This window comes from Nelumbo lutea, chromosome 3, assembly GCF_056320005.1.
Source record: "Nelumbo lutea isolate HS-2025 chromosome 3, American lotus-T2T, whole genome shotgun sequence".
Taxonomy (NCBI): Eukaryota; Viridiplantae; Streptophyta; class Magnoliopsida; order Proteales; family Nelumbonaceae; genus Nelumbo; species Nelumbo lutea.
In genome coordinates, this window is record NC_142686.1 from 22,470,821 (window position 1) to 22,498,181 (window position 27,361).

The window sequence follows — 27,361 nt, forward strand, 5'->3', positions numbered from 1 at the left end:
TGTTTGGCAAGTCTTTTTGGGAAGATCTTCTGGTAGTTCTGACAGTCAAAAGATGCATTGAGCTTTTGCATAAAGATCTGAGCGGCCGAAAGCTAGTTTGACAGATGCGCGTCTTTCCATGCGTCTTTTCGAGCAAGAATAAAACGCAAAAGACGAAAAGCTTCATTTGGAGCTTCCTAAAATCAGCTCAAAATGGGCTTTTCGCATCTTTTCAGAACTCCGGCTTTTGGTGGATAGATCTTCCACGAGCCAAACAGAAATAGATCAAAAAGCGGTATGCCCGAAAGACCATGTAGAAAGGTGTGCTAAATGGGCCCTTAGTTATCGAAAATCTTCTTAATGCATGGGACGAGAAAAGAGTCCTTATTTGCTTGTGTATGAATCCATCACACAAGTGTGTGAGCATTGAGCAATGAACCTGGATCTACTGCTCCACCATTTTGTATAAGGGATTATGTAACACCTATACTACTCTGTTCATTCGTAATTGGTTAGGCATATTTCGAGTGGTGTGATCCATCACCCAAGGTTTTTAAAATTAAATCAAACAACGAACCAGTCAAGGGTCCAGTTCTTAGGTCGAACGGTCTAATTATTTGAACTGAATGGATAGCTCAATCTGACAAAAAAATTAAAAAAAAAAAATTAAAAGAGACCAAAACCGTTGAATGGTTCAAATGGTTCGACCATCTAAATCAACGATTTACTGATCAAATCAACGATTTTTGACAAAATAACGATTCTAGGGTAAAACTGAACCAATTAACCTGACTAGTTCCCATTTTCTGGTTTGATCATTCGGTTCGGTCCAGTTTTCAAAACTTCCGCATGCAAGTTTTGAAAACACGAGAGGGATGGTTTAGGCGAGTCCATCTCTATGTAGATCTTCCTGTAAATCGGGTGCCATATCAGCACTGCAATATGGGCAAAACTTGCATGCGGAAGTTACAATAACGGACGTTTCAAAACGTCCTTTCATCTTATTTTTAATATATTAAAATGTACATTGAATTTTAAATCAATTAAAAATAGGATTTAAAGGTTTAAATACTTTCTTCTTGAGAATATTTAATGCCATCAACAGGGAAAGACTAGCTAAATCACACCGGAAATATTAAAGGCTCTGACTTTCAATTAAGGATCTCTCTACTTTTGTTATTATGTTACCTTTTACGTTCGGAATCAACTGATAATGTTTTACACTAAACCGAGAAGTGATCGTTGCTTTTTTTTAAATAATGATGGGTGGAAGAGCATAAAGTTTTACGTGGATAAAATAAATGTAGCTTTTTACATGTAAAACTTTAGAATTGACGAGGTTTCACATAACTAAAACCACACTCCATTCAAATACACAAAATTGTACCTGAATGTAGTTTTTACGTTGATAATAATTACGCCTTTCCAAATGCATACAAAACCGAACCAATGTAAAAATTATATCAGTTCTTAATTTACAATCCCATCCAAATGTGGAAATTATGAAAGAGGAGGAGTAATTTAGGTTTTGTAATATATCTAAATCAACTCAAAAAATTGGGAGTTTTTAATTATTGTTGAACACTTTTCCATTGTCCATTATTGTTCATGGTTTGAAAATTGTTTATGATGTCAAAAGTTAAATCTAAAAAGAAAAATGGTGGGATCCTGATAACAAGAACTTGAGGTGCGGAACATGGCCCTCTTATCTCTACAAAAATTCTTCAAAGGGTTTGATTTCGAACTCCCATGGTAGACCCAAATCTACTGGAAAAGCCCGTATACCTAACGTAAAGCCAAAACCTAGGTTCTCAAGGAAGACTTGTCTTATAACAACAAAGGACTCGTAGAAGGACAAGAAGTCTTCATGGGATTGGTAGGCCTTGAAAGCTTTATCACACATTTAGAATTGTAGATTCAGTTCATCTCTGTAACTGCATTCAATCAAAGGGTTTTCAACAAAATCAGTATATGCATTCTCTGGAAGACAAGGGAGATTGGGTTAAAGACACAGTTGGGTTTTCGAAGGGACCATTGATTTTAAGATATATTGACACAGAAGATTCTGTCTATAGTAGCCGTAACGAGCCTCACCATTCGAACAAATATTAAGCGCAGCATTTTTTGCTTCATGCTTCCGTCCATGACTCGGTGGTATATAGTGCTCAGGTATGCAGTTTTCTGTTGGTTCGTTGGTTCGTTGGTTCGTTTCAGATATGTTCATCTTGAAGAAAAACCCTCATCTCCTATTTTTATTTGTTGTATATTTTATTCTCAAGCATTCCGTTCCAAATCAATGGTATGCCATGTTCAGACACGCGGAGAAAAAAGCTTTCGAAGAGAAAATTTAATAAGGAAAAAGAATAGAATGGGTGGACGTTTGGAACCGTTAATTCCATTCGCATGATTCGTTCATGTTACGGTACTGACGTGGCACCCTCTGAGTTGATCTACCGAAAAGATGTGCAGAAGGTTCGGCAGGTTTTTCGTCGAACGTGTAGTGAGTGCTGATGGAGTTGATGGATACGCTGGCTGCTGACGAACTTACTCGGCGTTCCATCTTCTCTCCCTCTCTTTCCTTTATTCTCCATCTCTACTTTTCCCTCTCTCTTTCCACCTCCGCCTGCTTACTCCGCATCCATGCAAAAACCCTTATTCCACCGTCGACCGCGTCCTGTTCGTTGTACTCGGACCCCACGTGGGTGACTCTGCGATCCATCCCTGCTTCTTGATCCTTGGGAAGAACCAGGTATTCGCCAAAGCTAAACTGCATTGCAGTCAAAAGAGTCTTAATTGTGAGCATAGGTTAGGGGTTGTTCTTCATCTTTCTTAATGATTCTCCGTTAAGTCTGCTTATTTTGTTAAATGTTATTGCCTTGTATATTTTTCTCTGTAAACCGTTGGTGGATGTGGATGATAGGTCGCGCGTCCACTTGATGAAGTGTGCCGCTATTGGTTGTGCCGTGACGATTTGTTCGATTACCGTTCCGTTTTGGTTTTTGTTTCTGGGCGGAGACAATGGGGATAGGATTTTTCAATTGAGGCCGCTAGCGGGAATTCACAAGGAGAAGGGACAGCTACCAGAATGGTGGCATGAATAATGACTCGCTGAAGAGTAGGCTGCATTTGCAAAATGGGAGGCCATCGGTAGAAGCAATATATGTATATGCTACTTCAGTGGTGTTGCGATCAGTGGCCTGAATGAATAGTGGTGTTTCTGGTAAGCTCAAAAATCCTATTATATTACTTATTTTTAATATTCTTGATACCAATTGCCTGTTCGAAGTTGAATAACTTCTTGATGCCATTGCGTGAGATGTTTTATTTCTTTTTCTTCTATCATTACTGATGAGGGTTGGCCCTTGGCTGACATCATTACATGTGGCATCTCATAACAGCTGGACGATACCCCGACACCACGAGGGTGATGACTTGCCTTAGCCAAAATTATAGAAACCCTGTTGCCTACCTAATAGAGACCCAGTTGGCGACCTACCTCCGCCAATCTTATGGAGTCCCATCTGGTGACCTCATACATAACTCGAGCACCTCAGTAGGGCAGCTAGGAGCACCTCGTCTAGGGCCGACTTGTGGTACCTCGGTGTGAGGAGCGACCTCCCTCGAGGACTTGTCAACTCGACTGAGGTCCAGGTGGCAACCTGTGAGACATGCTCGCCGACCTCTTCCATGTGTGCATCCCGTCACTCTAGGATCTTCTGGTAGTTAGCTCCTGCACCGAATGTTTCGGAGGAAACCAAATAAGTCACAAAGCCTGGTCTACGTGCACCACTACCTCCGAGGACTTCGGTCCGGCCAACCATGTCTTCTTGGAGATCTTGAACGCGGTGCGTGAAGCCTACAACAAACAATGCCTATATAAAGGTCTTATTTCCAATCTCAGAAGGTATGCGCAACTTTGCTCTTGCAGCTCTCTAGCTCTCTAGCATTTTAGCTCTCTCTAAAATCTCCACATCGCTGACTTAAGCATCGAAGTGCCCACCTCAGGTAAAGCAATTTGGACACTCTGACACTGTCTCTTTGCAAGTCGACCCAGAGAACTAGCCGGCTCGGCATCCGAGCCACCTTCCAATAGGGAACTTGCTAGCTCAACATCCGAGCTGTCTTCCAACAGGGAGCTGCTAGATCACGCATCATCAATTGGCACCATCTGTGGGAAACGCTACACAAAAACTAAGTTCTCACCCGTGTTCTAAGCCTCAAGTAATGGCATTCTCAAGCAACAACATCAACGCTTGGATCGAAGGAAACCTTGTAGGGGGCAGAATCAGAATGATAAGCCCGAACAAGTTCCAACAGCCTCGCCTGAATAGAATCTCCCAGCCCTAACTGTGAGGCCGCCCCCATAGGTCGAGCTCTCCATGGTTCCCACGAGAGTTGACAACCAATAGAATGTGAGGCTGCCCCCACAGGTCAAGCCCTTCATGGTTCTAGTGGGAGTTGACGGCCAATAGACTATGGAGTTGCCCCCGCAGGTCGAGACCTCCATTGTTCCCATGGGAGTTGACAGCCAATAGACTATGGAGCCGCCCTACCAATGTCAATTCATTTTAAATTTGCACTTAAAAGTCAGGTTCTCAACTCATTTTAAATTCGCACTCAACGGTAATCAGCTCGGACGAGCCTCGTCAACTCTGTTCATGAGATCACCTCTACAGGTCGAGCCCTTCACGGCTCACGCAGGTGTCGACGACCAATGGACTCTGTGATCGCCCTTGCGGGTTGAGCCTTTCAAGGATCCCATGCGAGCTGGTGACCTACAGTTAGTAGAGCCACCCCCGTAGGTTGAGTTCCCTACAACTTATCGTAGGAGAAGACGGCTAGCGTTTCCGATGACTGATGCAGTGTAGCTGTGGCACCAATCCGTCGTTCAAGCGCCAACAGTGACACATGTATCAACATTGCTATCACAAGGGGGGCAGAAACTAAACAAACAGCTTGGGCAAGCTTCAACGGTTTGGTCCAGATTGTCTCCCAGCCCAATTGCAAAGCCTCACTACTGATCGAGCCCTTCATGGCTCCCGTGAGAGTTGGAAACTAGCTAAATGTGGAGCTGGCCTCACAAGTCAAACCTTTCATGGTTCCATTAAAAGTAGGCGACCGGCAAACAGTAGAGCCACCCCCTCAAGGTGAGCCCCCCATGGCTCCAGTAGGAGTGGGCAGCTAGCAGTTCTAGGAGCAGGAGTACATGTGCGACATTGATTTGCAAATGTAGACCCAAGAGACTCAATCCCATGTGATGTCATAGATGCAGTCGCATTTAAAGCTACTACAAAATGACCATCCGCTTTGGCGACCTGGTCAAATCAAATTCTAAGGGGAAGCCAAACCACTTTTAGCTAAGGCCCCCTACATCGACCTTGAGATAAATCGACAGCTCGACAGCTCAGTGCCATTTTGACGGCCAAAATTACGACCATCCACTTTGGTGACCTGATCAAAGTGAATTAAGGGGAAGCCAAACCGCTTTTAGCTAAGGCCCCCTACACTGACCTTGGGATACTATGGCAGCTCGGCACCGTTTTGGCAACCAAAATTATGACCATCCACTTTTGCAACCTGGTCAAACTGAATTTTAAGGGGAAGCCACCCCACTTTTTACCTAAAGCCCCCTCAAGCTAACCTAGAAACACGCCGGCAACAGGTAAACTGATCTAAGCAGGTCGGTCCTCTATCTATCTAGCTCGGCAGTGTTTTGACTGCTGCTACACTACACTTAAATCGATCTCAAAGGATGTCGGCATCTCACCGCCAACTTGAAAAAAAAGGAAAGAGAAACAAAGGAAAGGAAGACTAGTTCGCTTTCAACACCGTGACAAACATGCAAACTTGGCCAATTTCTTCACAGCCATCCTCCACCTCGGTTTCAGGCTCCGCATCGACCCTGTCAGCTACTCCTTTGAGAACCAACTTGAAGGACATTGCGTTGTAGTCTACATAAGTGGAGCAAGCTGACAAGGCAGTCACGCAGTTAGAAGCCCCTCTTGAGGATGGCATGACAAACTTAGCTCTTCAGGTATTTGGCCAAATTGCAAAACTCCTTGACGGTTGCATCCCTATTAAGGTATATGTCCTTGGGGTACTTGCTCCGCCTCTCCTCGAATGGATGAGTTCACTCCTGTGCCCCGATAATCAAGACAGCGATGTCCTGCATAAGGTTGCATTCAACCCTTAGACTCTTCTAACTTGGGGAGCAAACTGGACCGATGCCTACGAGCTCATCGAATCAATCATTCCGGACCAAAAACCTATAGCAGTGCTACTCCCTTCGTCAAACCAGCCTCATCTTGGGAGTGGAGGCAATTGATGAGGGTAGATTCGGCCCTCTGTTGACATCATGACATGTGGCATCTCAGAACAGCTAGACGACACCCTGACACCACGAGGGCGATAACTTGTCTTAGCCGAAATGATGGAAACCCATCTCCCAACCTACTCGAGACCCAACTGACGACCTACCTCCGCCGACTTGATGGAGTCTTAGCTTTCGACCTCATACACAACTCGGGTACCTCGGCAGGGTGGATAGGAGCATCTCGTCCAAGGCTGACCTGTGGTACCTCATCGTTACCGGTCCAAGGAACCTCGATGCGAGAAGCAACCTCCCTAGAGGACTTGTTGACTCGACTGAGGTCCAAGTGGTGACCTGCGAGACATGTTCGCTGACCTCCTCTGTGTGTGCATCCCATTACTCTCAGGTCTTCCGGATGTCAGGTTCTACACTAAATGTTTTGGAGGAAACCGAATAAAGCACAAAGCCTAGTCTACATGCGCCACTACCTCCGAGGACTTCGGACCGGTCAGCCACGTCTTCCTAGAGATCTCAGACTTTATGCATGAAGCCCACGCAAAACAACGCCTATACAAAGGTCTCATTTTCAACCTAAGAAGGTATGCATGACTTAGCTCTCACAGCTTTCTAGCTCTCTAGCATTTTAGCTCTCTAAAATCTCCACATCGCTGACTTAAGCATCGGAGTGCCCACCCCGGGTAAAGCAACCCAGGCAGTCTGACACTGTCTCTTTGCAGGTCGACCCGACGATCTAATTGGCTTAGCATCCGAGCCACCTTCCAACAGGGAACTCGCCAGCTCGGCATCTAAGCTGTCCTCCAGCAGGGAGCTGCCAGATTGTGCACCATCAATTACCAAGATCAAAAGAGTCTGATTAATAGAATAGTCATCTTTAGCTAGATTGAGCAAGGTAGAACACCTTCCCCAAAAGGTTAGACTGACAACACTCATTAAGTAAGAGAACAGTCATCTCAGCCCAAGTAGAGTCGCCCAAGCCAGTTAGGCCTAACAACTATAATAAAATATGCCCACTGTTTTAAAAATGGAAGTGCAACTTAGGAATGGCTTCGGGGCGGGGATTATATTCCCCGTCCCTGATCCCCGTCAGGGATAAAATTTGCCCTCCACCCACGATCCCCAATGGGGATGGGTTCCCCGCAGGGACCCGAATCCCCGAAATGTTTTTAGATAATAGTATTTTTTTTTGAAAAATAAATTTACCTAAAATAAATAAAAATTTTAAATTATAAATAGTATTTTAGATATGTTTTGATATATATATATATATATATATATATATATATATATATATTATCAAGGTTGGAGCGGGGCAGGGACCTCAATCCCCATTCCTAACCCCGACCCCGATCAGGGATTCCTATATTAATCCCCGTCCCCATCCCCACCCTGCCAAAACAACCCCCATCCCCGACCCGATGGGGTCGGGGAAGTCGGGTCCCCGTCGGGGATGGGGAAAATTGCCATCCCTAGTGCAACTAAAGTGCAAGGCAAAAGACGAGGTAGATGCCTAAACAAAGTGAGGTGTCATTCTTGAAAATTAAATGAAAAGAAATACAAGAACGTGCAAATCTAAATTCTGAAAGAAATAAAATAATTCAAATATCCAATTAGCTCAACTGGTTAGAGTATCTCATTATCTTGTATGTAATATAAAAGTTGTAGCCATTTACGTTCAAGTCCTACTGAAAATCATACGTACAACCTAAAATATGGTAATTTACATATTCAATATCAAGTTCAAGGTTAACTCATCAAAACCTATCAACTCAGTTGAGGTGTACCCCACAAAATGATTCTTTCTATGAGCCCATGTATGTGCCTCACACCCTTAAAAGTATTGGATCTCCCCTGTTGCATCCTTGAAAACACCCTATCCCTGATGGTCTTGGGTTCCCTAAAAAGCATCCATCGAAATTTAGTTTCATGGCTCCTTCTAGAGTAAAATCCTGGTTAGGTATTGGTGTTGTTGTGAATGTGTTTGCTTGTGCAGGAGCCAGGAAGTTGTGTAGAAATCAATTACTGAATTAAAAAAAAAAAAAAGTTTTTAAGGGAGGGGACACAAACTCATCCTTATAGAGAGAGGGTAATAAGAAGATGCAATAAGTTGATAATGTTACTTTAAAAATATTGTGCTCGATGGCCATGATTCAGGCATTGTGATGAGTACCTTTTAGCCAGCTGGACTCCCTTGGTGTGTTAACGTCAGTTGGGCAATGATATCTTACACTTGAAGGGTCTCTTTGGAATGTTTGTGGTTTGCTTCATGGTGATTATTAGTGTATTTTGGTTGGTTCTTGGTTTGGTTCTGCTTGAGGGTGGGCCTTGGCACAATGGTTTGGTTGCTCCATTGCAACCTGGGTGACCAGGGCTCAAATCTTGGAAACAGCCTCTTTGTATGTGCAGGGGGTAAGGCTGCGTACATCTGTCCCTCCCTAGACCCCGCATTGGTGGGAGCCTCATGCACTGGGCTGCCCTTGGTTTGGTCCTGCTTCTGTAAGTAATGTTTCTAAGTATCAATACTCTGGATGCAATTTTTGCGTATCCAGAGTTTTCAACTATCAATACTCCTTTTTTTTTCGTTTTTTCACTATGTATTCACAGATAGATATATTAGTAGGTTAATTTGTTAATTCTTAAACCTATTAAAATGCTCTAAGCTTCAAACTCTCTGTATTCAGTGGATGACCCTGAAAACTGATACATATCAATACTTTGAACCACAAGTACTGCATTGTGTGTCCTGTATAGGAAGGGCAGGAGGGTTAGGAATCCCTAGTGATAAAAGAACTCTCACTTTTTCTGGGTGGAGTTTTTGGCCCTTTTTTCTTAGTTTGCTTCTTGCCCTCCTATAATAAAGCTTATTTCATTATATTATTTTAGTGAACTTATGCTACTAATCTGAAAAAAAAGGATAAGAAAAGGAAAATTGGCCTCAACCAAATTCCTAGGTTTTCCTAGGAAATAGTAACCCCTAAGATGCTCTATCTCCTTGTATATGATGAGCTCACTATTTCAGGTAGATGAGAGAGGGAGCTTCTTTTTACCTTCTTTTTGGTGGAATACTGATGAAGGGATCATCTGGGATGGTAGCATGGCAGATCACTATCCTCCTGAGATTAGGTCATTAGGGAATCAGTCCTCTCATGTTATCCCTATTCAGCTACCCATTGTAACAAGAGGCATCTTTTAGATTGTAGTTTATCTGTTCTAGTGATATAAAAGATGTATTCTCAAATGGGAGAAAGGGGAAAATCATATTTTCTTTGTGTTATTTTCTCTCGCCAATCAGGAAACAACTTCCTTTAGTTTGATAACAGAATATTTCCTCAACATCATTATCACCTTTCTAAGCAATTCATTCTAGAAGATAGAGTGCCCTTATTTGTTATGGGCTTTGGCACACTTGGGAAGCCCATATGTGCATAAATCACATCTATGTCAATATTTTGATCTAGTTCTTTTTATCATGTCTTTAGAGGATTTCATCAGATTCTCTTGGTTTCCTGGTCTTGCTTATACTAGCAAGTGAAATATGAATAGTATGAAGAAGTTCATCATCCAAATACATGCCTACTGAATTAGCTGCCAATAAGATGCTTGTGACTAGATATACAAAATTGGTCAAAGTGTTACATAAGATATTATATTTTCCACTAAAGTTACAATAGCCTTGATAAAACTGGGAACCAATACCTAGTGGTTCCTTCTTGAGTTTCATGGATCCGTAAAAATCCTATTGTAGGTGCCATGCTACTTTTAATCTGTGTTCTCTGTTTTTGATGTTGTTGAACATGATTTCAAGAAGACCTAAGAAAAAGGTGTATTAACTTGGAGGTGTCATTGCTAGGTCTAGTGGGAAAACCTTGGGCTGACAAGCACAAAAACACAGGTTTGAATCTTAGAATGTCCATTTTATGTGAAAAAAAGAGTTTAGGTCCATACCCATTCCATTTTTCCCAAGACCCACATAGCCTTGACCTGCATTGGGTAATGCCCCTTATTTTGCATTTGATGAGAAAGAGGCAGTGTCAGAAAGAGTGGCTTTTTTATTCAGATCGAAGACCCCCCCCCCTCAAACACCTTTAGGTGTGAGGCCACAATTACGTAGGTGCTTTTCTCATTGAAGCAATGCCTGAATTTGTCAAAAGAAAATGAAAAAAAAAAATCAGAAAAGAAATAAGGAGAACTCACATGGTCATATCATACTATCTTCTTATCAGATTAGGTTCCAGATTCACACCTCTGACCTCTAGCATCGAATATATATATATTTTTTTTGAACTGTAATGTAAAGTATTTCATTGAAACAAAAAGCCAACGAAGAACCCCTGTACAATGAGAAACTGAACAGAGGATATACAATTTGCTCCCTACAGCCCAAAACCCAAAAAACAACTAACTTTTCCTTACAAAAAGAAGTGCCAAATCAAAGAAAGAACTAGGATGTCTATTTCTAAACAAAGGGTGAACTGCCAACCAAGAATGAGCCATCCCCAGAATTTTACGTAGGATTTCTTCCTTTGAAGTCTGAATCCCTTCAAACAGTCTCCTGTTTCTTTCACTCCACACAGCCCATAACACTGCTGAAGGAAGTATGCTCCATGCTACCTTTCCAGCTCTACTTAAACCTTCTAGATGCCATGCCTCAATGAGACCCTTCACTTCAGCTGGGAAGCACCTTTTTACATCAAACATGCCTACTATCCTTAAACCTTAACCAGATCCAATGAGTAAATTCACATTGAATCTGTAAGTGACCAGAAGACTCCACAATACCATTGCATAAGAGGCAATCCAAATCTGCCACCTGTAGACCTCCTCTAACTAGATTCTGCTTTGTTAGGATCTTGTCCAGCACTGCTGGCCAGACAAAGAAGGCCACAAAGAAGAACAACCTTCTACCACCAAATGCTCTACATCTACAAAGAATCCAAAAGAATCCATTATTTGCAGATGAAAATAATGTGGCCTGGAGACCTTTAGACTCCACCCATCTTCTTACCTAGGAAACGTCATTTATTGACATCCCCAAATTGATGGTTCGTTTATTAACAGCGGAGGGTGCATTCTGCAGGTGACCGTGGACGGCACTGAATATCTACTAGAGTGTCCTTTTAGAAGAGTAGTTACCCCCTCTCATCATCAACCCAGATGGAGTGACAATAGAGGGATTTCAGTTAGGGAGGGTGAGTCATCTAATGGACTTAGACCAACATTTGTGCTCTGTTGGATAATGGGTAGCACAATGATGTTGTTCAGAGACCGACGGCTTGTTTGTTCCCTAATTGGTGTATTCCCAAAGTTCTCTGAAGAAGGAGAAAGAAGCAGCCCTAGGGTTGTATTGTGGATGGGGAGATGAAAGTGTGACAGAACATGGGATGGTCCAACTGATCACCATCACTAAGTCTGTGACTGTGGCCGTCTGAGCTTCTCCTCAAGCAGTGGGCAATTTGGTTTCAGTATTTTTCAAATTCAAATTTGAATATGAATCAGTTCCATGGGAGGGTAATGTCAGCATGGGCCTTTTTCAAATTCAAATTTGAATATGAATCTTTGATTTGGCCTCTTCAATGGATCAAGTGGTGGAGCAGGAGGTCCAGGTGTCCAAAAAGCTTGGGCTGTTCTTTTTGGTTGATTTGAACTGGAGAAGCATGCAAAGGGTTGTTCTAGACTACTAGAGCTTGAAGAACAAAATCAAAGATCTAAGAAAGAGGGGTCATCAGAGATTCTGCTGCGAAAAAAGCTTTGAAGGATTGGGGTTAGCATCTGATGGTGTGGAGATCTCTGAGGTTATTAGTGGAGGTGATAAGTCTAAAAAAGTTTTGAATCTCCACAAAGATGTGGTACTGTCACAAAAGGAAGTAGGTGGCCGCTCTCAAAGCACTAGAGGTCATGGTAGTGGGGGAGGAAATGGATGTTTACATTTTGCATAGTAGTCTGTTTATTCTGTCTTGGGTTGCTTGATGCAGTTTTTGTCACTGGCATTGCTTCTGGGGTTTTTATGTCATTGTTTTTGGCAGTAAGACCTGCTTGGGCCACAACACCTGTATATATATTTAATTATATTTCTCTTTACTATAAAAAAATGTTTATATGAGAAAGAATCAAAAGAGAGAGGGTAGCAATTGCATTTAGCTAATAAAAAAAAAAAAAAGAGAAAGAAAAACAGATCAGGAAAGGAAGCATACTTGGCATCCATCGGAGAGATCAAATCATGGCAAAAAAATTCAAACACAAATACACACTGACAACACTGACACAGAAGCAGGTCAACTCATAAGAGATACCCTACTAGGCAAAGGAGTTGGTCGGCTCATTAAAGCCCTTCTGCCTCAACCCACTCACCTAAACGCCTAGGCAAGCATGCACCTGCCTCTAACTACATTGGAAACAATAACGACAACGAGGTCCCTGATTATGAAGATATTCACTAAACAATCATTTAGAGAGGCTCTCAGTTGGACAGATGGCCAGTACATGGAGACAGTTCCATACAAGATAGAGTATTAGGGGGCCTGCCATGCAATAACAATAAAGGGTACCTCTAAGTACTAACTATTAGAATAAAATTACCGGATAGATGTTGTGGTTGTTATAATTTTTATCATTTAAGTGGCATCACTGATCTTGCACCTTGCAGATTATTATTCATCTTTCTCATGGTTCAAAGTATCGATACGAAAGGCCTGTCTCATTCCAAAGGGTCACCAAAACACCTATTTTTAAGAATTTGAAATTTTAATGTCTTTAAATGTTAAAGATAGATGCCACAAAACTCCTGTAAAAATATGAAACCAAAAAAGAAAAAAAAAAGAAGAGTATCAGTCACCCAAAACGCCCAATACGCATATTCAGGCATATTGAGTGTCTCGATACTTTGACTTTGATCTTTCTTTTACTGTTTCACCATGCTATTATGACATGGAGAAACTTATTTCTATATTTTTCATTATCTGATCTATCCTTAAAATTCTAATCAAACTTGCTTCCAGTTTTCTCTCTTTGGGAATTATTCATTTTGGCATTGGATAGAACAGCTTATGGTTCAAAGTATCGATACAATACGCCCAATCATAGTTTTCAAGGCGCCAAGGTGGGGCTAGGCAACAAGGGGGTGCCTTGCTGCCTAGTCGCCTAAGCGATGGATTTTTTTTTTAAGTAAAAATCACATATCCTAGGGTAGTTCCCTAGGTTCCATAACCAACTTTCTTTAATAACTATCCATAATTTTTATAAGAAGATTTTAAACTTCATGTTTAAGTATAGAAAATCAACATACTTATGAGAAGAAAAATAAGAAAGGAAAGAAAATTCAGAAAATATAGGGGCTGAACCCCTATTTTTGTTATAGGAAGAAGAAGAAGAAGAAGAAGAAGAAGAAGAAACGTGTTGATTAGACAAAATTTTAAGTTCTTCCCTTATTGGTTCACATTTTGAAGTCATTGTGTTGATTAAACCCTAACAAATAAGAAAATAATAAAAAGAAATTAGTTTATAAACACAAAAAATGAATATTTTTCTTTAATAATGATTATTTTATACTTATATTCTCAAAAAATAACAATATAAAAGTATTTTATTACACAGTATGCAAAACTGCTTGGCGACTGGGTGAGGTGAGGCAAGCCTCCAAGGGCGCCTTGTCGCCTAGGCATCGCCTTGACAACTATGCGCCCAATACTCAGGTGTATTGTATTGTTGCAAAGGGTCACCAAAACACCTATTTCTAAGAATTTAAAATTTTTAATGTTTTTAAACATTAAAGATAGATGTCACAAAACCCCTGTAAAAATATGAATTAAAAAAAAAAAAAAAAGAGTATCGGTCACCCAAAATGCCTGATACACATGTTCAGGTATATTAGGTGTATTGATACTTTGAACCTTGGAACAGTTTATTTTGCCTTGTAAGTTGTAACCAATTTGCAGCATAGTTTCAGACAATGAAACAGTTTATTTTTTGGCATTGAGAGTCTGGAGGTTCAAAACTCAAAATCCATCACAGTAGCATTGTATCACTAAAATCTATTTTAATTCATGCTTTATCCTCAAAAGGATTTCTAGTTTTGGATTAAGATGTGTATTAAAACCACTTGATTTTATATAATGTACTGGTTCTGAAATCAATGGTCACATGAAGCATTTCAATCACACCATGAAAGTGCAAATGCTAGCTGTGCTTCCTGACATTTCCATGATATGCTACTTCTCTTTTGTTGGAATTCTCTCAGATGATCAGAAGCTTAAAAATAGTCACCATCATTTTTCAGGAAGGCAGTTAATGTGGTATTTTTAATTTTAATGAATTCACTTCAGTTATTGATCACAAAATCATACAGATATCAGTTTCTGACATAGAGATTCCTGTAAATGATAATTGTAAAAGTAACATCATGGAAAAGCGAATACAAGTCACAGGTAATATGAGAGTGGCCACTTCATGCTAAAATGCCATAATTTAGGTCCCTATCTAGTTCATCCCTTCTAAGACCCTGGATAGCCAGGACCAGCATTGCACAATGGCCTGATCTATCAAATTTTCCCCCATAGTTTTATCTGAAGTTGCTTTCAGAAGCTTTTGCATGCATAGTATCTATGAAGTTGTATATGATACCTTCTAGAAATTTTTTTCTTTGTCCTATTACATCATTCATATTGATATGTACATTATTTTTGGTATCCACACCTTTCTTACTAATATTTTCTTCTATTTTGTCTGTTAGTTATTTAGGCAATATTTGCAAGTGAAGAGGTTCACGATATTGTTCCTCTTGCTGTGCAATTTTAATTCTTGGACAAGGTGAAATGTGGCTTTGTTTCCTCTGCTTTTTTCTCTCTATTGCAACTTCACTGAATTTTTCAGAGCATTTTTCATTTGTATAATCAATCTTTTCTAATCTTCAAGTAGAGGCCTACAAATGGAATACAATAAAATAAATCTCCCTTAAAAGGACTGATACCTATGTCTTTTATCAACTGCAACCCAGAAATAGAAAATGCAGCAAATACTACCAGCTGTACTGTGGAACAGAAAGGACCCAACCTGAACTGTCCAGCTCAGCTATGGGCCTATGGCTAAGCTGTAAGCCAATGAATTGGCTAATTAATGAATCCAGCTGAACCAGATGTTCAAGTTGTCAGCCAATGATCTGGATTTCTGAACATTGTTTTAAAAGGTATGCTTCAAGTGTGTTAGGCTCACAAGCAAGGGTCATTATTTTTTCTTTGCAAGGCTCATACTATCAAGCATACATTATCTGAATCCAGGTGCACCTCACTTGGCTTGTTGCTTTTTTTTTGTTTTTTTTTTTTTTTGATGAATAACCCTTGATTTTGATATTAAATAGTCAATTTACTATGAATGTACAAATGCACAACCAATTAAGCTAATGTAGAAGGCTTTTTGAAATATTCCATTTCTTTCAGAATTTAGATTTACACATTCTTGTCTATTAAGTTTTTCTTTTGATTTCTTTTTCAAAAGTAATGTCTCACTTTATTGGGCGCATGCCTTGCCTTGCACCTTAGGCTCTAGGAACCCCTTGCACTTTAGCTGTACTTCTCATGGCACAATAACCAAGGTCCAATCCCACCCTCTCTTATCTACATGATTGCCAACTGCACTAATCTCTCTCTAGTCAAGGAAAAAAAACTAGAGAGTGCATCAGCATAAGGTCATAATGCCATGATCTCTGCACTAGTGAAGTCCTATAACAGCTGGAGCCAGAGAACATATGACTAATCACGTCCTCTATCTCTTAAATCTCCTCCACATCATGGGTTGCCTTGGTTACTAAGAGATCATTCATTGAAGTTCAATTTCACTGCATCTTATTCTGGTGGAAACCAACTCTGATGTACCCATCTGCTGAGGATCTAGAAGCATGATATGAAACCCTGATAATGTTATCCATCATGTTGTCCTTAAACTCCTCCCTATTGCACATCGCGATGCACCAGACTTTGATGAGGTCTATCAGCTTTTCATGCTGACGTTCTTTTGTTGAGAAAGACCATCTCATTCCTTTCCTCCTGAACTGTCCATGGTACAACAGCTCTTAGACATTGCAGAGAGACTCAGTGACTTTGTATTATATCATTGAATCAGGGTATGTTTACTTTGTTTCTGTTTTGTATTATAACACCATTCTAATGGGAAGGGCTTGGTCTTGATCTTGCTTGAAAACGGGAACCTTTCAAGATTCAAGTTATTCAGACCAACTCCTATGAGATTGAATTCTAAAATGTTAAAATCTTGCGTAGTTTTTACTTGGTCATTTCTGTATTCATAATTTCATTCTATATATGGTTTCCATTTTGTGTTTAATGTTCTGTAAATTTTATGGAAGAGAATTGCATGTGTTTCTCCCCTCATATTCCCTGTTTGACCAGTTATTTTAGACCTGTCAAACCATCTCAACTTTCAAAAATTACATGTCACGTTCTGCCCAACTTGCTTCCAAGCATCCAAGAATTTAAAACTAGATAAAGAAAAACTCATTATTCATAGGCTCAAGAAATGACATTAGATTGCATGTTGCCTTTGGAAGATAAAGTTCCTGCAAATAACTATGTTCACAGAGGTCAGAAGCAGCTTTAGTTGCTTTTATGCTACACTAAGATATATTGATTCAATTACTATGAAGCACTAAAGCTTATTTTCTCCTTTTTGGCATCAATTGGATTTTTTTTTTTTTTTGATGAATAATCCATTGGATTTAATTTGTTCATGGATTGTAATTGCCTATAGAAAGGTTTAATTCAAGCCATTGATTTAGTGGCATTGGGGAATGACTCCAATTGTTTAAATAGAAGAGATGAAAATCTCTTGTTTTTCGTGACAAAATTTTCACCCTCTTTCATGATATTAGATATAAGATAATAAGGCTTCTATGTCTCACTTAATCTGTTTTAACACAGTGTTTTCTTGTCACAGAAAAAGCTGGATAAATCCCCTCTTCTGCATGCCTTGTTTCTTAAGAAAAGTTACAGCCTCTCTTTGATTGCATTGTGCTCTGCTTGAGTCAACAGTTTAGTACAGCGGGCATTTATCCTGGCACGGTGAGTGTGCACTGCAGTAGATTAGACCTTTCAATTGGATATCTTGAATTATTGTCTCTCATCAAGTTGACGCCAGAACAGAACTTAGGTATAAATCCAATAATATGTTTGAAGGACAAATGCTTCTGCAGTGTGATGATCATTATGACACCTAGTGATAAAATCTGTCTGGTTTCATGACTTATGACAGCCTTGTTGCATTTGTGTCAAGGTGATAAAAAAAAATGCTCTTTCCCTTTCTGTTCTTGTTACCACCCTTGATGATGATATTGATGATGGGTGTCTGACTGTTGTAAAATTTTTTCTCTTATTTAATTTATTTATTTTGGGCCAGGGGGTAATTGAATAATCTGTCACTGCTATACTAAGTTGGTTACATCCATCACCCCCTTTTGAAGGGTCCATTTCTCCTGTACCTGTGAACAAGTAACGCTTAAAACAGCTCCAGATTCTACCAAGGAGATTCTGAAGCCAAATTGCCAATTACATACTTGAATATTGCAAGGCTAAAAATTACCCAGCCAGGTAGCACGTCCTTCTGTTTTCTCAACTTCTTGTTTTGACTTCCATCAGAAATGACAGATTGGATGTTTTCCAATACCACTGTACCATATGAGGTACCTCTGGCAATTAGAGAATCTTAGAGTTGTATCGAAACAGATGAACAGATGCTTTTGATCTCACATATTTTTAACGTCTTTGATGCTTGGATGGGAGAAAACTACAGTTTCACAGTGGAAATGTGGAATCTGTTACTTGTTTGGGTTGGAGACATTGTTCTTATCTGGTTGCTAGAAAAGGTTTATATTTGACACATCAGCTACTTCCTGTATGAGATATTTGAGTCCATTAGGTCCGGCTCCCGAGATGTGAGGGATAATACTCATCTCCTACTTGTATTTCTATCAATGAGCTGTTGAGAATTTGTAACCGTATAACACAGGATGTGCTAGAGAGTTCTTGGAGAATGGGAAGGAGGATGTGTCCTAGAAATCTAGTAGAAAGGCTCAGGGTGTTATTTTGGCCATCTTATATGATACATTTGCACCATAGATTGCGTTTGTTTCTTAATGGGCATCAAGTTTTTCAGGTTAAAATATTTTGACTATTATATATGCCCCTTCTACAGAGAAAACAGTTTCTGCCCCCTTTCAATTTTCCTTATATAAATGTTAATGAAAACAAACGTAGTAGCCTAACAATGTTTCAGCCTGAAAAATTGCATTGCCCCGTTTTGCCTATGGAGTAAAATTTACTTGAGAATGAACTACAAGAGGACAGTATACAAGTGGTAATGCTTTGAATAAGGACAGTATGCAAGTGGGACTGGGAATAGGCTTTTGTCAAGAACTTAACTTAAGAAGCAATAGATGCATCATACATACAGTTAACATGGATGAAAACAGGCAAAATGGGCACCGACAGGCTTAAAATTGAAAGAGGGCCCTGCCAATTTTGGATTGGACGACGAAATCGGCCCAAGTTGGTTACATGTGAAAATTTATAAGAAGTGAAACGGCTATAGAAATTTGGATTTGTTTCATAGGCAACTTTTGGTTCTTCTGTGTGACCCACAAGGGTCCCACATGTTCACCATCCCACTGATCCCTTCATGTGCAAGTTTCTAAATTCCTAGCTGAATTCCAAAGAAGTATCCCTTCTCCCTGTCCCTGCCTTTCTCTGAAAAAATCCGAATTTAAACGATTAGCATTATTAGTAAATAGTATGGCCCATTTACTAAAACACCCCAAATAGTTTCATGATTTACTAAAACCTACCCTACATTTTGACTTTTATTTAAACACCTCTATAGTTTGCAATTGATTTACTAAATTGACCTTCCATTAGATGAAAGTGAAAAATAACAATTTTGACCCCAATGTTCATTTGAATAAATTTAATCAAAGGAAAGAAAAAAAATATCATCTTTGACCCAAATAAGACATGTGCAATCATTCAATTTGGCTCTGTTTGGTAGTGTTAAGGGTACTTTTGGAATAAATAATCACAAACCCATGCCCTTGAACATATTCCATTCAGTTAGGTGATTATGTTACTATTTTCAGATGGTAAAACAAGCACTTCTTGATGAAAATTCATGAAACTATGGGGGTATTCTAATAAATGACCTTAAATATAAATAATAAATGGAAGCGATACATGGTGGGTGAACTAGTGTTAAAGAAGAACATGAGCCAAGAATTGTCTCTTGCATAACCTGACTTACTCTTCTCCATCCTTCAAAATTATTGGGCATGATCTTGGTTTATTCAAATTTGACCCAATTAAAGTTCATCCTCTTTTACTTTCAAGGGTCGATTCATCTTTGTTTCAGTTTTCTATTCCCCATGTTTTGTTGGTTTGCATTGGGGATGAAGTAAAATAAAATTTCAAAGTAAAACAAAACCCAAAGTCAAAGTGAACTAGAATGTATATTTTTCTCATTTGCACTCTCATGCATTTGTACTAGTACAAATCAACAATTTTATACCAAATGACTTTCGGACCCAGGCCGATCCTTTGTATGGTATGACCATCAAGTTCATGTGCATCCAAGAAATTTCATTCATACCTGGCACTGTAATGGGTCATAGATTCACAACATACAATCAGAATTGATTCAATCATGGTTTACAAAATTGGACTGGATCGGACGGTTGGACCAGAAAAATCAGGAATTGGTCAGGTGACCAGTTCCATTTTACCCCAGAATCGTTATTTTTCCAAAAATCATTGATTTAGTCAGAAAACCACTGACTCGGGCGTTCGAACTGTTCAATGGTTTGGCTGTGTTTTTATTTTTTTATTTTTTTTTTATTTTTTTTTATTTTTGTCAAAACGGACCATCCATTAAGTTCGAACAGTTGGACCATTCAACCCAAGAACCAGACCAGTTCTTTGTCCGATTCCATTTTAAAAACCTTAGATTTAACCCTTCCCATCTTGGTCCTAGTCCGATCCATACACATCGTATATGCTAGAATAACTGCCATCCTAATCCATCAAGGCCCCATCATCATCAATACATCCTACAATACAACCGTCAATGTTCTTCCTTTCCTCCCATTAAGCCTCTATTAAGTGTTCCAAATTGGTAACCCATCTCCAAACAACGACAATCCCATTAAATTTCCAGTATTAGAGGATCTTGATTCAATTAATGTGTAGGTGCACGTGTTCCCTCTGAAAGTAGATTGGGACTCGGGGATGTAAGTAACATCTGATCTGAAAGATAATCCAAAGCAATTTCATAAGAAAAAAAGGACAGATAATCTACAGCAACACAGCACATGCAAAAACCCCTGTTGAACCATTCCAATCAAATCAATGGAAATTAGAAGGTGACCCATTTCAATCTTTGATATTGTGGCCAAGAGTTAAAAAGGCTGAGAATCTCAAAACAACCAGACTTCTGAGGCTCAGACCGGATAGGACAATTGAACCGGTGACAGTCGAGTTTTCCAGGTCTCAATTACATTTGACTATTCTTATGGCCTGGACGATGATCTAAGCTACCGGTTAAGGTTAACCAGTAAAAAAAAACCATGACCCAGTGAGCTTTGCAGTTTCCTGTGTGCTTCCAGTCTGACGATATTGACCATAACAGTTTCTGGTGTACCCATCGAATCCTTGTGCGAGACCTCTAATGGGAATTCCAGTAAGGAGTAAGGAGAGCCCGACTGTTGGGCGATCTGATGCTGAAAAGACATTTCATTAGCCATTTCTTTCTTTGGCAAATAAATAATTTGCTACAGGTTCTCGGTGATTGCTTGATATGTACCGTCTGTCCAACTGATTGAACTGGGGTTAGGCCACCTTGGTCTTTCTTACTGAATTTGCTCAGGGATTGGTTTGGTCAGTCAAGCTGCCTGTTTCTTTGTTGATTCGGTTATAATTAATTAACCACTCATGACTCATCTGGGTTGATGAAGCTGACCCCAGGGAAGAAATTGGAACTATTTGTTCATCAAAGAGCTTGATGGGGTGATGCTAGCAGGGTGAGTGTTGATGAATATGCGGCCGTCTTCCTTGAGCATGGGCCATGCTAATCTTCTCTGTATCTTTCCCACTCCAATTGACTCCAAGAAACGACATTGAGGAACAGTAACCTGTCTGGACTCCTGGACGATTGCATGAGACGAGAGCCCTAGCCTTCAAATGACTAATGCCCTCTAGCGGGTAGCCTGGTATATATTCTCTCCTAAGAATGCCCACATCACAAAAAACAAATAACAAATGCGTTCTTGAATGTTTGTTCTCTCTCTAAGCGTTGTTCTTGGAGTAGTCACTGCTGCATGAATTTGACAAAACAGCGAGCACTGCACCAATAAATAATGCCTGTACGTATTAATATATCATTTAATTCCTTCATCTCTTAAACACCAACCAACCTCATACTCATTGCATCATGGTTCATCTTACAGCTTTCAACAACCCTTCAATGTAGTCTTTAATTTCTTTGCTGCTTTTTATTTTCTATTGTGTGAACAATCTCTTTATGGGAGCGGTTTTTAAGCATATAAATCCAAATCCAAATGTAATTTCTTGAAGTTTGAGTTTCATCTAGGATAATGATAGATTTTGGACTAAAACCCTGACAATTTTTCAAAACTTCTTCGAATTTTAGGTTTATTTTGGGCAAAAAATTTTAGTCCAATTAATTGAAAGTATAGTATATATTTAAATAAATAAAATTTAATTTCATATCTTGGAAAAGATTGTGAAAGATATCTCGTCCATAATTAGGGCTGCAAATGGTATTTGTCCAAACTTAAATTTAAATTCGATGTGACATGATGCTACCCTATCCCATAATATTTTGAATATCCACATTTTTGTCTATATCTACATAAAATTAATATTTTTCTCTTCATATATTTGGTCTGAATATTTCAAGTCATTCATGATATACAATATCAATTTCATTTTTAGTTAATTCATTTAATAATTATAATTGTTTCATTACATTAATGATATTCAATGTAATTATACAATTACAATCTAAATATGATAGATAAGATTCCATTTAATTTTAAATATTAATGAATCAAGTTTGGATATAGAGATATCTTATTTGCTCCAATCCCAGTTGCAAGCTTATAATTTCTCAACAACCAAGGTTCACGAATTTAGGGTCAGGTAAAATAGGAAGGGATCTAATGATTATACATAGGACCATTAGTTTTTTTGGGATTTAGAGAGGGGGGGAAGTTGGTATTCCTATTGACCAATATACTCATATTCTGTTTTTAGATTTATGTAGGATTTATGAAAATTTTATTTTTCCTGTGTATCACTTGCCCAGTTAAGTAATACTCATCTCTCGTGTGGGTAAATAACTTTCCCACTAGGAAGAAAATTATCAATACTTAGATGATGGGAAAAAATTGTTCTTTTCAATAATGACTTTTTATACCTAAAACAGTCATTGTTCTATTTAGATGAGAAATAAAAGAACATGGGTAAATGCAAACAGGGCCATGAAGATATCCCCTTCCCCCGCCCCCAAAATCCCTTTAAAAAGTGTTTTGTGGGTTCAAAAACCATACTTATCACATGGTAAGCTTCAATATGTTGAGATATGAACCTTGTTAAGAGTTCAAGTACTCAAGCTATAATCACTAAGGTACTTTGAGCCCATTTCACCCGTGAAGAGCAATCATGATGATGATATAAAGCTAGGCAATTTCTAGGAACTTTGACCAATCAAAAGCCCTGTAAATTTTGATAAATACAAGATAATTGGTTACCAGTTACCACTTCTATGATATAAGTTCAATTTTAATATGACACGATTAGAATTTCAGTAAATTAAATATAAATAGGAAAAAGCAGAGCTATCTATATCTCAAATCCCACTTAATTAAAAAAAAAATTATTACTACAAAATCATGGTCTTTTGTACATGTACATTTAATAATTGGACAGGATTCTAGAAGATTGGACCAAACAATAATATCCAAATTTGATACAGTTAATAAACAAATAATGTTGTTAAAGCTGATTCAATCTGATCATGGCTAAACTGATATCCAAATCCAACTTAAACAAATTAGATTCGTATTTGAATCCCATAAAACCGATATATTTGGAGTCCTAATTTTTACTACTGAAGGTTTGAATGGAGATGCTTTAACAAGTGCAGTAGTAACCAGTTAGTAGCACTTACCGATACTGAGGCAGCACAAAGTGATAATCTCAGCACAAAGCGATATTAGTAGTAGATTTAATTTGGACTCAAATTATATAACTCCCGCTCCCACACAGATAAGATTAATAAGAAACTTTGAATTTGAAAAGAAAAAAAAAAAAGTGTGAAAAGAAAACTTTACTGATTAGAAGAAGCCAGGAGTGTCCAACCCCAGGCCTCTTGCTTCCGTGAAACAAGCAATTTTCACATAGAGAAGACAAAATCTTACGGCCTTAATGAACCTCAACTGGAACCCACCACGTTCATAATATGGAAGGAAGGTCCCTTTGCATTCATTTTCACAATATGACAACAACCACATGACACAGCACAACAACCACACCATCTGTTCCTCTCTTTTCTCCTCGCCGGTCCGACCCACATTGAAAACAACCCAACAGAGACATCTACTTCTTCATCAACTTCATGAAAATGAAACCCGTAGCTTCAATGTATTTTGAACAGATTAATGCCAATCAACACAGACAGCATGTATATTATTTGTCCTACTGGTACCAATCAAGTCATTCATCAGAACCCATTCATTTCATTTGGACCCCATGATGTTATGACCCTCCAAGCAAAATGGGGCACGCCCACAAATTGAATGGTCCTGATATATATATATATATATATATATATATTTGAGTTGGTGGGGCCTTGCCCATGTAGCAGCCTAGTGGGGTGTATGGTCAGTGATGATAATGATTGACTTTAGGTCCATATATCCTTAACACTAAGGTGGAGAAGAATTGCGAGAAGAAGGTGGAAGAAGAAGAGGAGACAAGAGAAGGTCTTCTGCTCCAATTATAGAACACCCCATGATCTCTATCATGGAACAAGCTTCTCTGGGTTCCCGGAGAAGAGATGAACCAGATTTCGGTTTAAGAGAATGGTCTCTCAGGGCTCGTATCAGTAGAGAGAACACCAATTCAAGAAGGTTTTCTGCTTCGAATATCAGAAGCTTTAGAGAGGAAGCGAGATCCTTCAGATCAAACGCAACCATTTCCAGCACTGCTTCTTCTCCTGGTTACACTTTAAGAGGTGTTGCTCTTTTAACTAATAAGCGTGGTTTTCATGATTTCATCAAATGCTTCCTTCTCTCACTGCTCTCTCAACTTGTTTGTTCCCAGATGAGATTGACCCATCTACTTACTCATTCACCACTGCTCTCAAAGGTAAGTAAGGTTAGACTTGAATGGTGAAGATGATGAGTTGTCTATTCATCTTTGTTCTTGATGAATCGGGTGGTTGCATTGTTGCAGCTTTGCAGGTGAGATCTAGTTACAGCTGGGAATGCTTATCACCAGATGGGTTTGCTTTGAACTCCAAATGGTATGAAGCAGAGAAGTATATCTCCAATCCTCTTTCAGGAGAGGTCCCAATGGAGTGTTTGTCTGCAAAAACATTAAGTGGCATATCCATTCCTCCTTCAACAGCAAGCAGAGCTTCAATGTCTGGACCTCTCGTTTGCTACTCCCATGCACGGCACATTCAGAAAAAGCCAACCATAGTAGAAGACGACCAAAATGAATCTGCAATTCAAGGTCCAAAGCAATTTTTTGCTTTTGTTTCCAACACCGTTGTCTTTCTAAAAGCTGCGTTTTCTGAATTATCTTTCTGTTTCTTAATTCCATTTCCTGGGATTGCAGAGAAGAAAGTGCAGTATTCAACTAGAGATGTTGGCACTCAAAGTACACCACCCGATCTCAGCTCAAGTAGTCCAAGCCCTACTTCAACTCCTTCAATCAAAGAGAGATCATTAAGGCGCTGTGAAGTTGAAAGTGGGGAGTCACCCAACAACTGTGGAACAAAAGTGAAGCCCGAGGAAGAGGTATGCCCATGAGAATTACAGTTATTATGAAGTTACCTTGTTAATGGTTAATGATTTTAATTTTGACTAGCTAATTAAAGGAAATATTTATATTGATTATATGCATTGAAACACAGTTATTTCTTGAATTCATTCATAGTCTTTGGGTAATTAATTTAACCTAATTATGTTCATTAAACTCATTGAAGTAGGAAGATAAGAACATAATAATTCTCTTTTGTCCTTTTTCTTCTTTGGGAGGAAGGTATCAAACTACAGATTTAAGTACTTCAAAGATCAGTTAAGAGCCTGGTACAAGAGGTTCACATGCTCATCCATGTGGGCTATTCAGAAGATACCTTCAGCCTGGAGATCAACCTCTTTGTTATTTACCAACTTCCCTATTTCAATTTGTTGCAAAGGGGGCCCTCAATACGGGCCATCCAGTGTGAAAATCAAGGTCCATTTATATGTTGGGCATTCTTGATTGTCCAAACTGTAGACCCTACACAACCTAGAAAGATTATGGGGCTATCAATTTGTATATTTCAGATGTTGGGCAGCAATTGGGTTGGTCATTAGCACCACTGTGGCTGCACTCCCCATTGGACCTATGTTAACTCTAGATCAAAGAAGGAGCATGGCCTGATGGATTGGCCCATGGCCCATGGCCCACCAAAGAATTAACCTGATAATTGTAGATCCTGATCAACGACAATTAACAAGTGATAGTTCATCCAAAGTCGTAGATAAAATGGGGTCTGTGCATTATTTGTCAAAGGAAGGTCATGTCATATTCATTTGTCAACCAAACCAAAATCTTAGATACCATGTGGGTCCAACCCATTGGGTAAAAAGAAAAGCCCATTAAGGGTTTTGACAGAGAACACAGATTTCTTCACGGATAGCAGAAAACCAGACCTGCATTTCCACATTTATATATGAATTAATCCACAAGTAATTGAACTTGAGAAAGCTGAAAATAAAGATATTGCATCTGACACTAACATGGGCAAGAAATGTGCAGATTGGAGCTGAGGAAAAGGTGGAGAAACAAGGGGGAACAAGAGAGGATGAAGAAGAGATAAGAACAGAGAAGAAAATGTGCAAATGCAGGCAAGGAGGATGCTTATCATGGACGAGTCTGTGGATGGGAAACAGGCAGAGAGGGAAGCACAAGCTGAGATGGCAGGTTTCGTTTGGAAAGAGGAATATATGTAAAAAGTAAGGGAGGGGCTTAAAGATAAAAATAAAAAGGAGTTGGGGAAAGAAGAAAAGATGGGAGAGATTCCCCTTCCTTTTTGGCAGAGAGAAATTAGAAGCAATCATAGAAGAGCAGTTGATGGTGTTTCTCTTTGTTTAAGTGTTGTTGTGCTTTGTTCTTGCTTTGATGCAAAGGCTGACACCTAGGGTTCACGTGCAAACAAAACTCTCTCTCTCTCTCTCTTACAGTTGTGGCTCTGAATAAATGTGCTCCAAAACTAGGGCTGTTTCATTGAAAAGTTTTACTAGTCAAGTACCCTAACACCAGTTTCCTAGTAAAAGGAAAAAAAAACAAGAATAGAAAAATGCATTCATACACACATGTTGATGGATGGAATGTAATGGATAATTTTGCCAATCTGTTATGAATTGAGGGGAGTCATCAAGACGGGGACTCATATATGTACACGCACACGCACATAGGACTTGTACTGTTGTACATAAGAGATGGACACCACATATAACCCAAAAGTTTGAGTTATTGGGTTATAGACCACTCTTGTATATAAAATCCCTTATACATCTCATTCCTTTCTAACATGAGATTCTTTTAAACTATTTATATGTGAATCCCAACATTATGTGTATTCAAAACCCTAATCTGGGGCTAATTTTGGGAGATCTCAAAGTTTTAATGTATAGAAGTTCTCTTTTTTCGGTGGTCCATACATGCATATATAGTGAAGACTTGCATTTTGATCATTTTTCAACCTAATTTTGAATGG

The 27,361-nt window shown here is 39.2% G+C and overlaps 1 protein-coding gene, 1 long non-coding RNA gene and 1 other non-coding gene across 5 annotated transcripts; 2 read left to right on the forward strand and 1 right to left on the reverse strand.

The window, feature by feature from the left end:
• Positions 1 to 2,491: 2,491 nt before the first annotated feature.
• On the forward strand, positions 2,492 to 18,467 carry LOC148863559 (uncharacterized). 3 transcript variants are annotated; one of them, XR_016110577.1, is made up of 4 exons: positions 2,495 to 2,728; positions 2,900 to 3,199; positions 17,246 to 17,370; positions 17,705 to 18,467. It is a non-coding gene; the product is annotated as an uncharacterized LOC148863559 (long non-coding RNA). The 3 variants fall into 3 exon arrangements; XR_016110576.1 differs by having other exon boundaries at positions 2,492 to 2,728; positions 17,246 to 17,716; XR_016110578.1 differs by lacking the exons at positions 2,495 to 2,728; positions 2,900 to 3,199 and adding an exon at positions 16,050 to 16,418 and having other exon boundaries at positions 17,246 to 17,716.
• A 2,894-nt stretch (positions 18,468 to 21,361) lies between these two features.
• On the reverse strand, positions 21,362 to 21,469 carry LOC148863560 (U6 spliceosomal RNA). Its single transcript, XR_016112043.1, has one exon. It is a non-coding gene; the product is annotated as a U6 spliceosomal RNA (small nuclear RNA).
• Positions 21,470 to 24,200: 2,731 nt separating this feature from the next.
• Positions 24,201 to 26,994, forward strand: LOC148863561 (uncharacterized). Its single transcript, XM_088976008.1, has 5 exons — positions 24,201 to 24,604; positions 24,694 to 24,738; positions 24,826 to 25,107; positions 25,213 to 25,394; positions 26,401 to 26,994. The coding sequence occupies exons 1-5, from the start codon at positions 24,382 to 24,384 to the stop codon at positions 26,599 to 26,601; spliced, it is 933 nt and encodes a 310-aa protein (XP_088832134.1). The 5' UTR covers positions 24,201 to 24,381; the 3' UTR covers positions 26,602 to 26,994.
• The last annotated feature ends 367 nt before the right edge of the window (positions 26,995 to 27,361 follow it).